General features: G+C 41.8%; 1 protein-coding gene across 5 annotated transcripts in view; it reads right to left on the bottom strand.

Annotated features, from left to right (window-relative positions):
* Positions 1 to 6989: 6989 nt before the first annotated feature.
* Positions 6990 to 15206, bottom strand: part of KCNIP3 (potassium voltage-gated channel interacting protein 3) — a 246861-nt gene continuing 238644 nt past the window's right edge. For 3 of the 5 annotated variants that reach the window (XM_063932044.1, XM_063932042.1, XM_063932045.1), the window contains 5 exons: positions 11196 to 11269; positions 10306 to 10413; positions 8176 to 8280; positions 8022 to 8084; positions 6990 to 7856 (listed from right to left, as the gene is read on the bottom strand). In XM_063932044.1, the coding sequence (XP_063788114.1) occupies positions 7809 to 7856; positions 8022 to 8084; positions 8176 to 8280; positions 10306 to 10413; positions 11196 to 11269 (398 nt within the window). In that variant the 3' untranslated portion in view covers positions 6990 to 7808. The remainder of the gene's footprint in view (positions 7857 to 8021; positions 8085 to 8175; positions 8281 to 10305; positions 10414 to 11195; positions 11270 to 15206) is intronic. The other 2 variants (XM_063932043.1, XM_063932046.1) reach the window with 1 other exon arrangement.

Consider the following 15206-nt stretch of genomic DNA (forward strand, 5'->3'; position numbering starts at 1 on the left):
ATGACTACCTTCTACACAAGTAGAGCTGTATTTTCCTTACCGTATGGAGCCCATTCATGAGACAGGTACCGGGGGAATTCCCCGTTCTGCTGATCCCTGGGTCGATTTGCATGTTCCAACCAAAAAATGGGATTGGCGAGTCAGAGATGTTTAACCTGATGATTTTTGCAGATTCCGCAACGGAATGTCTGCTAATCAGGTCGGCAGTTATTGGACTGTAGATGTATGGCCTGCATTTAGTCTTAAGTGCAGGTCATGCTTAAAGATAATTTCTTGTTTTAATCAGCAATGCTGGACTGTTCGGCAGCGTTACTGTCATGCTTATCTGCATGCTCTTTATATTTTATAGTATAGAGCCACTAAAATTGAAACCGGCAAGGCCTCATTAAAATTGGGAATTGATAGGTCACACAACATTGGAGACTTCCCTATCCAATACATTACAGTTGAACTCATGCCTTCCAAATGATGGATAGCACCCTCTAGTGGCACTGCAAGTTACTGTAGCTACAATGGCCTATTCAGCATCACTCTTCTTTATTCTCACACACACAACCACGTACATGACTTTTTGAATTGAGTGCATTTTTTTCCTTTTATTTTAATAAAATATACACTGATGAGCTGTCAGGTGCTCTCATACATAGACACATCATGTAGTGGTGAGGTGAGTGCATATAAGAAAGAAGACTCCCCGTGTAACATGCATTCATTCTTATACATGCCTCTCTGGTAAAAGTGCAAATTTCCAGCCAACCCAGGATGAGGAAAAGTTACTGGAGCCTGTCAGGAGAGCACTTGCAAGTAGGTGCGGTGATTTCGTTTGTCAGAGAATAGTGTAAGCTGCACAGACACATAGGAACAAGAAGAATAAAACAGGATAATCATTAAAAAAATGTGATAAACTATGTGTATAGTAGGGCACCCTGGGCATGGGACACCACAACGGTTTAAGTTGAGGGATAGAAGTTTATTGAAAAAGGTAAATAAATGCATGGAGTTCACTGAGAGTTTGTAAGAGCCCTGAGTGGTTTCTGGTCAATACACAAGGAATAAGCACTGCTTAGGGCCTGGGTGGTATGCTAGGAGTACAACCTGCATGTGGTTTGGTTAGTATGCAAGGAGAAAGGCCTGCATGGGCCTGGTTAGTATGTGAGGAAGAAGGCCTGTATGTGGGCTGGTTAGTATGTAAGGAGAAAGGCCTGCATGGGGTCTGGTTAGTATGTGAGGAAGAAGGCCTGTATGTGGGCTGGTTAGTATGTAAGGAGAAAGGCCTGCATGGGGTCTGGTTAGTATGTAAGGAGTAAGAACTGCAGGGGCCTGGTTAGTACAGTATGTATGGAGTAAGACTATAGTATGTATTGGGCCTGGTAAGTATGTTTGGAGTAGATCTGCGTGGGACCTGGTTATTATGTAAGGAGTAAGACCTGCGTGGGGCCTGGTTATTATGTAAGGAGTAAGGCCTGCATGTGGCCTGGTTAATATAGTATGTAAGGAGTGATACTTGAGTGGATCCTGGTTAGGGGCCTGGTTAGTTTGTGAGGAGTAAGACCTGCAAAGGGCCTGATTAGTACAGTATGTATGGCGTAAGACCTGTGTGAGGCCTGGTTAGTATAGTATGTATGGAGTAAGACCTGTGTGGGGCCTGGTTAGTTCAGTATGTATGGAGTAAGACCTGTGTGGGGCCTGGTTAGTAAAGTATGTATGGAGTAAGACCTGTGTGGGGCCTGGTTAGTACAGTATGTATGGAGTAAGACCTTTGTGGGGCCTGGTTAGTAAAGTATGTATGTATGTATGTATGTATGGAGTAGGATCTGTGTAGGGCCTGGTTAGTACAGGGTGTCCGGTCTCTAGGTCGACCACTATTGGTCGACATGTATTAGGTTGACATGGTTTCTAGCTCAACATGACAAAAGGTCGACATGAGGTTTTCACTTTTTCTTTTTTTCTACTTTTTCATACTTCACGATCCACGTGGACTACAATTGGGAACGGTAACCTGTGCCGTAGCGGAGCGAGGCACCTTGCCCGAAGCATGGTGAGCGAAGCGAGCTATACAAGGGGACACGGTGCACTAAATGGGGTTCCTGGTCACTCTGCGAAGAAAACAACACCAATTTTTTTTTTTTAAAACCTCATGGCGACCTTTTTTCATGGCGACCTTGCTCATGTCGACCTAATGCTTTTGTCGACCTATTTTAAGTGGCAAATTAGTTACGGTTGACTTAGACACTATCGACCTAAGTGGGGTTGACCCTATGAACCACACCCTTAGTACAGTATGTATGGAGTAAGACCTGTGTGGGGCCTGGTTAGTATGTAAGGAGTAAGGCCTGCACATGGCCTGGTTCGTGTGTGAGAAGTTATGAGTTTCATGAACAAGCTAACCAGAAATATATACAGGTTGAGTATCCCATATCCAAATATTCCGAAATACGGAATATTGCGAAATACGGAATTTTTGGAGTGAGAGTGACTTAGGGAAACTTTTGTTTTCTGATGGCTCAGTGTACACAAACTTTGTTTAATACACAAAGTTATTAAAAATATTGTATTAAATTACTTTCAGGCTGTGTGTATAAGGTGTATATGAACCATAAATGAATTGTGTGAATGTACACACACTTTGTTTAATGCACAAAGTTATAAAAAATATTTTCTAAAATTACCTTCAGGCTGTGTGTATTAGGTGTATATGTAACATAAATGCATTCTGTGCTTAGACTTAGGCCCCATCGCCATGATATCTCATTATGGTATGCAATTATTCCAAAATACGGAAAAATCCCATATCCAATATACTTCTGGTCCCAAGCATTTTGGATAAGGGATACTCAACCTGTACCAGGGTATGTAGCACATGTGTAAGAAAAGTTTGTATGGAACAAAAGTCACAATATTTAGAACAAGATAAATATAATATGAGGGCAAGTAAAAATTATTGTATAGAAACCCCCCCCCCACAAAAAGCTGTTGTACGGTAGGTAAATATATTACTAAACAAGTATCGGAGTGAGAATTTGTTGACATGTGAAGCAGGCTCTGCTGTACCATCCCCCCTAGGATGCCCCATACCTTGATCATTATGTGTGATCTACTGCAAGAAGATGGTGGCTTTAACCCTTCAATCATTATCAATTAATGCTACATTTCTGTTATTTTAGCTGCACTTCTTAGTGCATAAAACACAAATACAATTCAAGTACAATTAGGGTAAGGGGACATTTCTCCATAGTCAAATCATTTTATAATCATCATCAATGACTGACGTGTTTCTTCTTCTCTTCAATCTACCCCAGAGCTCCCTGAATAAAAGCATTTTTGTACTGTAGATAGAAATAGAGTAGCATTGTATGTGCCCAGGAGAAACCATTCCAATATATAATACCAATGTTCCTACTCCTGTCCATTCATCACATCTTATTCAGTGATGGGACAATTTATTACCTTAGAAATTCTAAATTAGATAAAAAAAAACCTAATGTATGAAAGCAATATATCTGAATTCACAAAAATGACGGCAAAGAATAAGATTTTTAACATTGTTTTTACGCTTAAAAAAAATAAACTTCACAAAACATTAACGCAGCTTTGTAGATCATGCGACACTTTCAAAAATAGTTTTAAGGTGGGCGTGTCTATATTACCAACGAATAGAGCATCAGTATTTATGAATATGTGTCATAAAGGATAATTTCACTGTTTAATTTCCTGTATGTAGTAAAGATAATTCCACTTTAAATATGGTGGGATGGATATAATGGGGTCCACGTTCGCCCTATGTGCGGGATGATGGTCGGATTTGGATGTTTTTTTAAAGGGGCAGTCATTTACAAGGCAAAACTATGCTTTGTAAATCACTGCCCCTTTAAAAAAAATGTCAAAGTTCATCCGGCATCTCCACGTTGGGCGAACTCGAACTCCATTACATCTCGCCGCCTGTGATATTATCTGTCCTGGAAATATCTCAATGTTTTTGGTTTATTATTGTGAGACTAGAAGTAGGTTTCTGCAGGAGCTTCGGGTAATACTGGCAGCAATTCAGCTCTGTGGGACTGATTCTGAGTCTGATTCTTCACTGACGCAAAAGGCAAGTATTTGCATATGGCACATGTGCAGAAGCAACTTTACGCATTTCTGTGCATGTCTGTCCTATTCTGGGTCGGATGCGACTTGGCTAGAGGGGTGGGCTGCACAGCAATCATACAGAACCACTTTCACCTTGGGGAGTATTCTAGGAGAGACTCAAAAGCAATGTGTGATTTTGGGTCGTACATACAGGAAGAGTTGCCTAGTAGCATGGGGCTGGTACAAGTGCAGTTACTAACAGTTGCGGCAGCTGGCATAAAATCCAGTGGGCAGCAATGGTTTCCACTGCACATGCATGATCCCCCGCAGAACAGATACTCGCATAAGCATAAAGTACTAAAACAGGATTCCGCAGCTGCCCGCAACTACAGCCACTCTGCATGCAACTCATAATCAGCACCTGTACATTTTCAAACTGCCCGGTTTTGGTGGCACAGTCGCGCCCACACTCAGCTTTGTCCCGCAGTGGGAAATTGGGAGTTATATCCTTTGTTTATCAATAAGCTACACATCCCACCATCTCCACTGAAACATAGCAAGCGCTGCAGCAGTCTCTTTCCTGTGACACCATCACTGAGTTGCCTTCAGCATTATTGCATTAGTGAGTGTTTGCGAGCTAACAGTTGCAGAGAAGGTAACTAAAAATGGAGCTTTAAGTGGGAGACAGTTCTCAGGCTGTATAGTAGTGTCCATTACCCAAGGAAAATAAATTGTAAACCAGGCTTTGTTAGATATGAACTAAAGTTGACAGATACCACCTTATATTAGCAAGTATGTATATGTGGGCCTAAGCTATTGATAGCTATCTGTTTGAGTGTGGAATTAGCCTTTAAAGACAACGGTGAAAATGAGAAAAAATCATGCAGAGGCATAAATGGCAGTGCACACCCCACCGCACGTCACTGGTGCATACAGCTTACTGTGATAGCTGATTGATGTGGGTTGGTAATGGAATACCGGTGGTGTGGATCCAGGAGGCCAGAATACTGACCCCAGGTTCCTGGCCACCAGAATACCGTCAGCGGGGCGAGCGCTAGAAAGACCCTTGCGGGCTCAGTGGCTCGCTGAGCTCACCACAGGTTCTATTCCCACTCTATGGGTATCGTGGACACCCCCGAGTGGGAATAGTCTGGGTGCAGCCGTCGGCAGTCGGGATCCCAGCGTCGGTATTCTGACTACCGGGATCCCGACCGCCGGGATAGTAACTACATCCCGATTGATGTTGCTATAATTCTGATCAAAAAAAGGATCACAAACAAACAATGGACAATATATAAAAAAAAAATCATTGTTTGCTATGTAGAGAGAAATTCATTTAGATCATTTTAGATAAATATTTAGGGGGAATTAAATTGCTGGCAAAGGGTGCGAATTGCCGTTGCCACAGTGTTTAAATGCTGGCCACGGTAGCCCGTCTCGCACCCTTCACCCAGATGGCTCAATGTCTGATTTACACAAATGTGCTCTCTTTAGGGTAGTGAACACTTTCTTACGAGATCCCACTACCATAAAGCGCAGCAGCTGCCACGCATATTCAGCCAGGAGAACGGATTCGCCTTTAATTGAATTCCCCCCTTAGTTCTCTATTAGGACCATTTTTGTGAATTCGGATAATAATTTATGACCCACATCCTTCCTTTTCCCAAAGTATTCTTTCAGGCTTTCTCTGGCCGCTGCAGGCTGGCATAATGGTACAATATGTTCATGGTTACTCCTCCTTGTCAGTTCTCTTACTCGCCCAAGGGGAGATGTACCAAGCCTTGGAGATAGATGAAGTGGAAAAGTTACAAATGTAGCCAATCAGAATCTGTCATATACTGTGCTAGATAAATGACAGAAGCTGATTGGTTAAATTCTCCACTTTATCTCTCTCCAAGGCTTGATATCTCCCCTTCTTCCATCCCCCACTGTCTCAGAGAGGCCAATATGCCCATATATAAAGCTATCATTTGTTGCAATATACTGACATATGTCCCAAAATTTATCCAGGAAAGATCAAAGTGATCCTCACCAATCGGCTCGTCCGCGACCATTTTCCAATGAAGCCGGACTTGCTTTCCTGCTTTCAGACCAGTTCTACCTAAATAATGACTATGGGTAGGTATGTACTAATATGGAAAGTTAAAGTAATAACTCACTGGAAGAGCAAATCAGATTTGTCATAAAGTAATATACAGTATATTGTAATTAACTAAATTGTTGATCTTTTCTATTGTGCACTGTCTAATACAGAGTTAAGGAATTCTTCTGTAAGAAAACTGCAGCTCTGATGGCCACAATAGGGAACATTTTTGAAAAGCGGTGCAAAGTAAAGAGCTGGGGCTAGCCCATAGTAACCAATCCAGATTTCTCTGACATTTCTTTTCTCTAGTGCTGTTTAGTAGTAGAAAACAAATTCCTAGCATGGAAAACACTAGCTTTTTACTGATCATCACTTTTCAGCATTGTCATCCAGTGTCATCTCCAGCTTTCATGGACTCTAGGAATGGGGATAATAAATATGATGTTGTTTTTTTTTTTTACCAGACACTGCAGAAACTTCACACGGCTACAAACAGGTCTGCTCTGACAGGACCGTAATTTTGGCCCAGATTTATCAAGCCTTGGAGAGTGATAAATTGCACGGTGATAAACTACCAACCAATCAGCTCCTGTCATTTTTCAAACATAGGGGCAGATGTTTTAACCTGGAGAAGGCATAAGGAAGTGATAAACCAGTGATATGTGCAAGGTGATAAAGGCACCAGCCAATCAGCTACAATATGTAAATTAACAGTTAGGATCTGATTGGCTGGTGCCTTTATCACCTTGCACATGTCACTGGTTTATCACTTCCTTATGCCTTCTACAGATTAATACATCTGCCCCATAGCCTGTAACATGGCAGTTAGGAGCTGATTGGCTGTTACTTTATCACTGTGCAATTTATCACTCACCAAGGCTTGATAAATTTGGCCCACAGAGAGTTAGGTATCCCAAATAAAATCAGGTTCTTGTGTCATCCACAGTAGTTTTCTCCATGATCATTAACCAAGCTTCATTCCAAGCACAGTTTAGATAATCACCCATGATACCTCAAAATAATCTACAATTGTTTTTTGGATAATTAACCCTATTTTGCTATTGGGACCTTGTATAGAACATGAGCCAAACCCTCTATAGTGTTAAACGTTTAGGTTGTTACATGAAAGCAAAATGACGATCATATCTGTACCTCTTCTTAACCCTTTTAGCCCCAGAGTGCTCTGGGTAAAACAGACGCAGCCCCATAGCAGAGATAGAGGTCATTTTGTCTCATTTTTGCAAGTGCAGCTTTCAGGGGACGGGGATTTGGCAGCTTTTCAGATCTCTGCGTACAGCACAAGCAATGTTATACCTCTTCATTTCACCCCCCCCCCCCCTCATCGGTCTCAGGCAAGAGAGGCTTTCTGTAAAAATCCCTGATTTAAGAATCCTGACTCTTGCAGAGATGAATAATGTGCTTTTGTTACTCTAATCATATAAAACAGTCCTTATAAAGGTGAGTTTGTTACGGTGAGAAGTAGGAAGGGTCAGTGCAAACAGGCAGTAAGTAGGATCGTCTGTTCCCTGGGAGAGAGATTACACCATCCATTAACTGTGACACAAGCAAGAGGGGTGGTGGATGTGATCCAAGTGTGGCTTCCTCCATCGGATGGGCCCGTTCTAGTGCTGGCATGGGTGGAGTGCTTCATCCTCTTCTAGATCACGTTCTCAAACAGTTGCATGGACCTCATGATGTTTTCATCCTGTTGGGGCAGAAGCAGAGCTTTGATAAATATAGTAATTTACAACTGACTGGCGAAATCCAGAAGCAAACTGGAAAGTGATTGCTACTGTTTGTCAATGTGATATCTTTCTATTGTTTCTATCAGTGAAAAAACATGGTCAAGACTCAAGAGCGCACAACACACCTTTTGACAGGTCTCCAAAAACTCATCAATGGTCACAACTCCGTCGTGGTTTCTGTCCATCTTCTGTAAAACAAGTGGAATAGTCCAATATGAAACATCAGCCAGGGAAAAGGTGATGCGTATATTTTCAGTGTGACTCGAACTGTAATATTACCTGGAAAAACCTCTCCACATGCTCTATTGGGGCATCCTCTCGTAACATGGGATAAGTGCAACGACCCATCATGTCATAGATGGATTTCATTATGGCCAACATCTCCTAGATGTGAAACAGACATTTTCCATTAAAAACTCTACATGTCCCAAAGTTCCACATACCAGCCTCACATTTTGGGGGGAATTCAGTTGTTTTGGGCCCCGATAAGTAATGAGCGATATTCAGTATTTTGCCGATAGCCGCCAGTGTCCATAACTTTCTGCACATGTACTAGGTTAAACCTGTGCAAAGTACTAGGAGCCCAACTCAGGATTGTGGAGCAGAAATAATGGGTGTCTGTGGCAGTCATTCCCATCGCCAAAACAATTGGATATTGACCATCAGGCGCCCATTACTTATGGGTGCCCATAAACAATTGAGGGGGACATTTACTAAGCAGTGATAAGAGCAGAGAAGTGAGTCAGTAGAGAAGTTGCCCATGGCAACCAATCAGCACTGAAGTAACATCTATAATTTGCATACTATAAAATGATACAGAGCTGCTGATTGGTTGATGGGGCAATTTCTCCACTGGCTCACTTCTCCGCTCTTATCACTGCTTAGTAAATGTCCCCCTAAATTCCCTCATTCTTGTCTACACTAAAAAAATAAAAATAATAATCGTAATGTGTATAAAAATAGGGTGATATTTATTGCATACTATATTATTAAAGATGTTAAAAGAAAAGGATTTCTGGTATCAGTATGTTAGCTATGGTAGAAGTTGTCTTTATTTGAGTGCAGTTCTACAGTTTCTGCTATAAAATATATACATACTGTATATAGGGGCTGATGCAGGATTGAATACAAATTAGCTGTAGATGCATCACCCGTACTTGTGTACTCTTGGTTCTGAAGAACACAGTGCAAAACGCCATCTGCACACGTGCATAAGCTCCATAATTGTAAATTAAAAATACATGTATAAATGTTAATTTAAGTAACATTTTCTAATATCATTAACTAAAACTAATTTCAAAGCATGAGCGTTTCTGAAAACAGCATTTTCCACTCAGGAGAACATGCCATTGTGAAACTAGGGTAATAACACACACAGTTATGGGCCCTACACACTGACAGATCCGCCGCCGAGCTGCCCGACGGCGGATACGGCCAACCTGGTGGTGGGGGGGCAGTGACGGGGGGAGTGAAGTTTCTTCACTCCCTCTGTCACCCGGCTCCATAGCAGTGCAGGCAAATATGGACGATCTCGTTCATATTGGCCTGCATGCACAAGCGACGGGCGACTGCATGCACCAGCAATGAACGAGAACGGGGCCGCGCATCTTTCATCGCTGGTGCCTCCACACTGAAAGATATGAACGGTATCTCGTTCATTAATGAACTAGATCGTTCATATCTTTCAGTATTATCGCCCAGTGTGTAGGGCCCATTAAAGTGACAGCTCTGTTTCTCTGACATTAGGGCACTCAGGTGTGACCGACAAGACAATCCTGGAATTTAGCATGCAGCCAGTTTAGTTACCTGCTTACTAATAACATTCAGAAGTATATGTAAATGTTTCCATACTTTGACAGAACTTGAGACGTTTGACACTAAATTTCCATGAGCAATGCAACTGAGTTGTGGCTATTTTACTGAGTTATCATCAGTAATTTTACTCAGAAGATCACAAAACGGCTGAAGAGGTTCTCAATATGATCACTGACAAGAATTGACTGTGTGTCATAAAACTAAGCTAGTGCAATATTGCGCTATCTCATTGCAGCCAATACTGAGCCATCGGCCCAATCTCAAGTCAAGCACAATGCCAGTAATAATGATGGCAGAAGATGACACCTGTTGACCTGTGTCTGTGGGATCTACACTGACCTTTCTTAAAGGCTGCAGTTCCCAGGGTGGAAACTAATTCTAGTTTGTCTACTCTGTGCCTGGCCAAACCGCTCACGTTGTATAATCGGCCCATGTGGAGAAATTCTAATTTCTGCCATGATCACAAATATTTTTTACAAATGTATTTTTGAATGTTATTATATAAGCAAAGTAGTATTTTCAGCGTAGTGACCCTTTAATAAATATGGTGTAAGTGTAGTATCCTTTACCCATAATACAGTAACTCTGACATACCTCCTTAGTGATGTATCCATCCTTATTTATATCATACAGATTGAAAGCCCATTTTAATTTTTCATGAACACTCCCTCGTAATAGAATAGACAATCCAACTACAAAATCCTGCAGAAGAGAGGAGGAAGCAGGCATTATAGTGCGCTCCCCATGGGTTAAATGTGTCTTCTTAGTATGTGTGCTGTTTGTGCCTCAAAAATGGCTGCGTGATGGGCTAGTAAACTTGTCTGGTAGTGCAGCCTTGTGTGCAGAAACTCACAGTTTTTTTCAGTAAGAAAATAAAATTCTGGGTTCTACGTAATTATTTTTTCAAAGTTATCACTGCTAAGAGCATAATCACTGCCATTATGTTAGCTACACAGCAATCCAGAACATCCAGTAATAGTGCATTCAATGGTGAATTTCCCATTAAGCAAAAAAGGCATGTGAGAGAGGTATGTGCCTAGGGGCGCCACTTGTTGGGGGTAGGTGGCACTTGGATGCTTGTTTTAGTACTGTCAGTACAAAATGTATCAGTAACTACTAAATATTTCCACTCTACTGTACCATTTACCATCTTTAGTGGAGTGTAAACGGGAAGGACACGCACAGACTACCCCAGTAAGCTGTCCTACTTAGTAAATATGTATACATAATTAAGAATAAAATGTCATAGTTGATTCCTTTTTATAAGTTATTATATCAAATTGGCAATCTTCATATGAGTGCCTATAACCAAACAATGGAAATGATAAAACTAGGCAGGGGTGTGCCATTACTGTTGTGCCTAGGGGCGACCTGACCCCCTAACTCTGCCCCTGGTTGCATTTATTTATCTGGCACACGTTTCTGGACTCCACACAACCCCCCCCCCCCCCCATACTATCCTTCTTTTCCTTTTAGGGTCTTACCTCAAATCGGATTGCACCAGTCCTGTCCAGGTCAAAGGCGTTAAATAGAAAATGCGCGTACATTGTAGCATCTACTGATAAGAGGGAGAAACGGTCATTAGTGAAGAGTTCACTAATTGCTTAAAATATAATTACCGGCATCTACACATGAGTAGGATCCAGAAAATACTTCTAGATTATTGCAATAAAATAGCCCTTAAGCTTCATAATGTTTTCTGAAGCATTGTTTGTGCTTATTTTTAAAAACTTGCAGTGTACGACCAGATGCCGGATATAATTGGATGCATACTAGTGGAGCTCTATGGGGTAAATTTACTAAGATGGGAGTTCTATTTAAGATGGGATGTTGCCCATAGCAACCGATCAGATTCTACTTCTCATTTTACATCTTCTAGAAGATAATACCTAAAATCTGATTGGTTGCTATGGGCAACATCCCATCTGAAACAGAACTCCCATCTTAGTAAACTTACCCCTATGTATCACATTTGCTAAGGGGCCAAGAAGAAAACAGAATTGTATTATACTCACTGGGGAACACTGGCGAGCAGAAATGCCTCCAGAATGAAACAATAATACACTGAAACCTGTTACACAGTATTTTCATCTAAGAAGGGCAGGTGGCCAAAATGGGTGTGGTATGGAAGGTAGATAGTAACTAGGTCGACAGTGTTTAGGTCAATCACTATTAGTCGACAGTAACTAGGTCAAGAGGGTCTCTAGGTCGACAGGGTCTTTAGGTCGACGTGGTCTAGGTCGACATGAGCTTTTAATGTTTTTTTGGTGTCGTTTTCTTCGTAGAGTGACCGGGAACCCCAATTAGTGCACCGTGTCCCGTCGCATGGCTTGCTTCACATGCCATGGTTCGGGCAAGGTTCCTCGCTCCGCTACCGCTTCGCTCAGCACAGATTACCGTTCCAATCGTAGTCCACATGGATCGTTAAGTATGAAAAGGTTAAAAAAAAGAAAAACATAGTGAAAAACTCGCGTCGACCTTTTGACCTGTCGACCTAGAACATGTCGACCTAGAGACCCTGTTGACCTAGAAACCCTGTCGACCTAGTTACTGTCGACCTAGATAGTGTCAACCTAGTAACTGTCGACCTAAAGACCGGATCCCGGCCAAAATGGGACCTCGCAGAAAAAGAACAGGAGACGCCAACTAGCCACACCAAAGGATAGACATAAAGGATTATGGCTATCGCCCTACAAGCTATGGAAGAGCTGCTGCATACAGTAACTGAGGGCTAATAATGAGATGAAGATCAGCACTGACAACATAGGTGAATGCGCAGAACTGCAGAATATAGAGAACACATTGTTCCTCACAGAAAAAAAAGGTAGGTGCACACTTTAAGCACTAAGAATACTAATAATCAGAACAATTATAATAAACTCTACAATTTAACATGGAGTAACAATAAGGTTTCTTAGCACGTTTGGCCACAAATGTATGCCCACCTACCACAGCAAGGTAATCTTTATCAGGTGGGTTCCTAACATTCCTAATACTGACACATTAGATAAATCTATAGTTTATCTTTCATAGTGTCATTCTAATGTATTGACTGCTACACAAGCACCATACAATAATTAAAATCACCTAAGGGTAGGTGGGTGGGGTGCTAGTCCAGACAGAAGGAGTTTCACCATTAAGTGTACAATATACATACAGATACCGCACGGTAGTACTTATTATGTTTGAAATTAGAGTATGCAGTCCAGCCAACCCCCATACCCTAATTGTGTCAGATACAGACAGTGACAAGTCATTAGTGTATGCACAATGGGTTTGATGCCCTTTGACCACCAGCTAGTAGCAGAAATGAAGCTCAGAGATATTTTTACTATGGCTTAATTTTCATCTGATAAAAGATAACTATGAGAACAGTAGAATAACTGTGGAGAAGAATGTAGAATGCAGTTGTTTACAGATCGATCCAGCAACAATCTCCAAGAGTTGGGCATCTGCCTAGGTATTTCGGAAGATAGATGTTATATGTACACATGGGGATTTCCATCCTGCATACGCAATATAGCGTACTCACTAGGAGGTATAGGTATCCTAACGTTCTATCCATGATGTTCCCCCGTCCTGCCCAATGTCTTTTTGGCACTATGGTCAGTCCCCTGGGTACCTTTGGCACATTTGGTGGGCTATAGCGCTGGATTAACAGCAGAGCTGGGGAGATCGCCCAGGCGCACCAACACAAATAGCTACATCACCAACATGGGGGCTGTGTGGCATATGTGAATAGGGGTTTCTCTGTGGAGTACTGTGAACAACTTTAATACTGTGAGTGTGAGTCTTTAATACAGTTGTGGTTCTGGGAGTATTTATATATACTGTCTATTAACATCTCCAGCATATTTTATTAACACTTTTTTTGGGAGGGGCCCCCATAAATTAGTTGCTCTTGGGCCCCAACAAACTTTAATCTGGCCCTGGTGGGATTTCTCTAACAATAAATTATTTTGGCAACAGGTTATTGTGGTCACCGAGGCGTTCTTAGTGGATGGTGTTATAAACCCTGCAAACTTCTGGATCTTAAATATTGCTCCCCATCCACATTGTGCCTACAAGAAGTCTCTTCTGCAGCGCTTCAGTATCCAACGCACTTGTCCCTGCCAAATGGAAATCTCCCTCACCTCTGTCTGTTGTAGATTTGCAAATTGGACTATTACATGTCCATGGAGGATATCACCTTGGTCTTATTGGATAAGAAAGCTGTTTTGGTTGGCTGGTATTCAAAGAATCTGATGCTTATTAGAAGCTTGTTACTCCCTCTATCTGAAACCCACTCTTGTGTATTCACTTCATTCGCTTTCTCTTCCTTCTGTTATCGTCAGTTAGAGTTTCTCCTTTCCCCCCTTGCCCCCTCTAGTCCACTTGTGTTATTCCTTCTATTTACATTTCTCCTGTCCTGCTATTTATCTATAAAATGCAAAAACCTGAATAGAAGGTGTTGATGTTCCCTGGTTTCTGCTTTTGATTTGTCACTTGTTATATCACCTTCCTGTGTTGTAAATAAATAGTTTCTATAAATGGGGATTTCCAATGAAACCTCGAGTATTGTGGAACAACCATCTGGCAACCATCATTTTGCCATAAGAAAGACAAAAGTTCTGCAAAAAATTCTTCTGTTATACAGGTTGACAACGCCCCCATATGGCAGGTTGTGAGACAGAGCCCCAGTTTATTGGTTCCCTTTATTTTGACCATCACAGATAGTCCATTATATTTGACAGACATACTGTCCAATATGGTCCCATAAAATGTATCTGCACCATTTATCTGTTTATAAGTAGGTTGAAGTAAAGAGAGGGCTCACCTACAAATCTCTGGTGATGGGAGCAAGCATTAGGATAATTAAAGCAGAAAGCTGATAGGGCAGCCTGTGTATCTTCTGAGAGGCTCAGAAAAGATGATGTTTGACATGTTGTTGGAGGAATGTCTTTGGCCCATACTTCAGCTTAACTGCCTCAAGTTAGGTACACACTGTGGCGATGTTGGCCCAACTTATAATTTCCAGCCAAATTAAAATGGCATCAGTGGCATAACTAGAAATTTTTCTCCCCCAAGCCAAAAAATTATTCGGCGCCCCCCCCCCCCCCCCCCCCCCCATCCCCCATAATTGGCACTAGTAAAGGGATAAACATGCGCGTGCCGCAAAAAAGGGGCGTGCCTTCATTGAAATGGGCGTGGTTTTGCATAAAGGGGCATGGCATTGCTGGAAAAGACTACCTCATACCCCAGTTTTGCAACCTGTACGCCCAGACGTTAGCCACCACAGGAAAGAAAAATAATCCTGATTCATGCCCCTTACATTATTTGTCATTTTTCCTCCTTATAGTAATGCCCAGTATACATTATGCCACATACTGCAATGGCCCTTAGACATTATGCCACACACAATAATGCACACACCGTAATGCCCCCGACACATTATGCCACACACCGTAATGCCTGTGACACATTATGACAGGAATCACAATGCCCGTTATACATTA

Source organism: Pseudophryne corroboree, chromosome 6 (assembly GCF_028390025.1).
Source record: "Pseudophryne corroboree isolate aPseCor3 chromosome 6, aPseCor3.hap2, whole genome shotgun sequence".
Taxonomy (NCBI): domain Eukaryota; kingdom Metazoa; phylum Chordata; class Amphibia; order Anura; family Myobatrachidae; genus Pseudophryne; species Pseudophryne corroboree.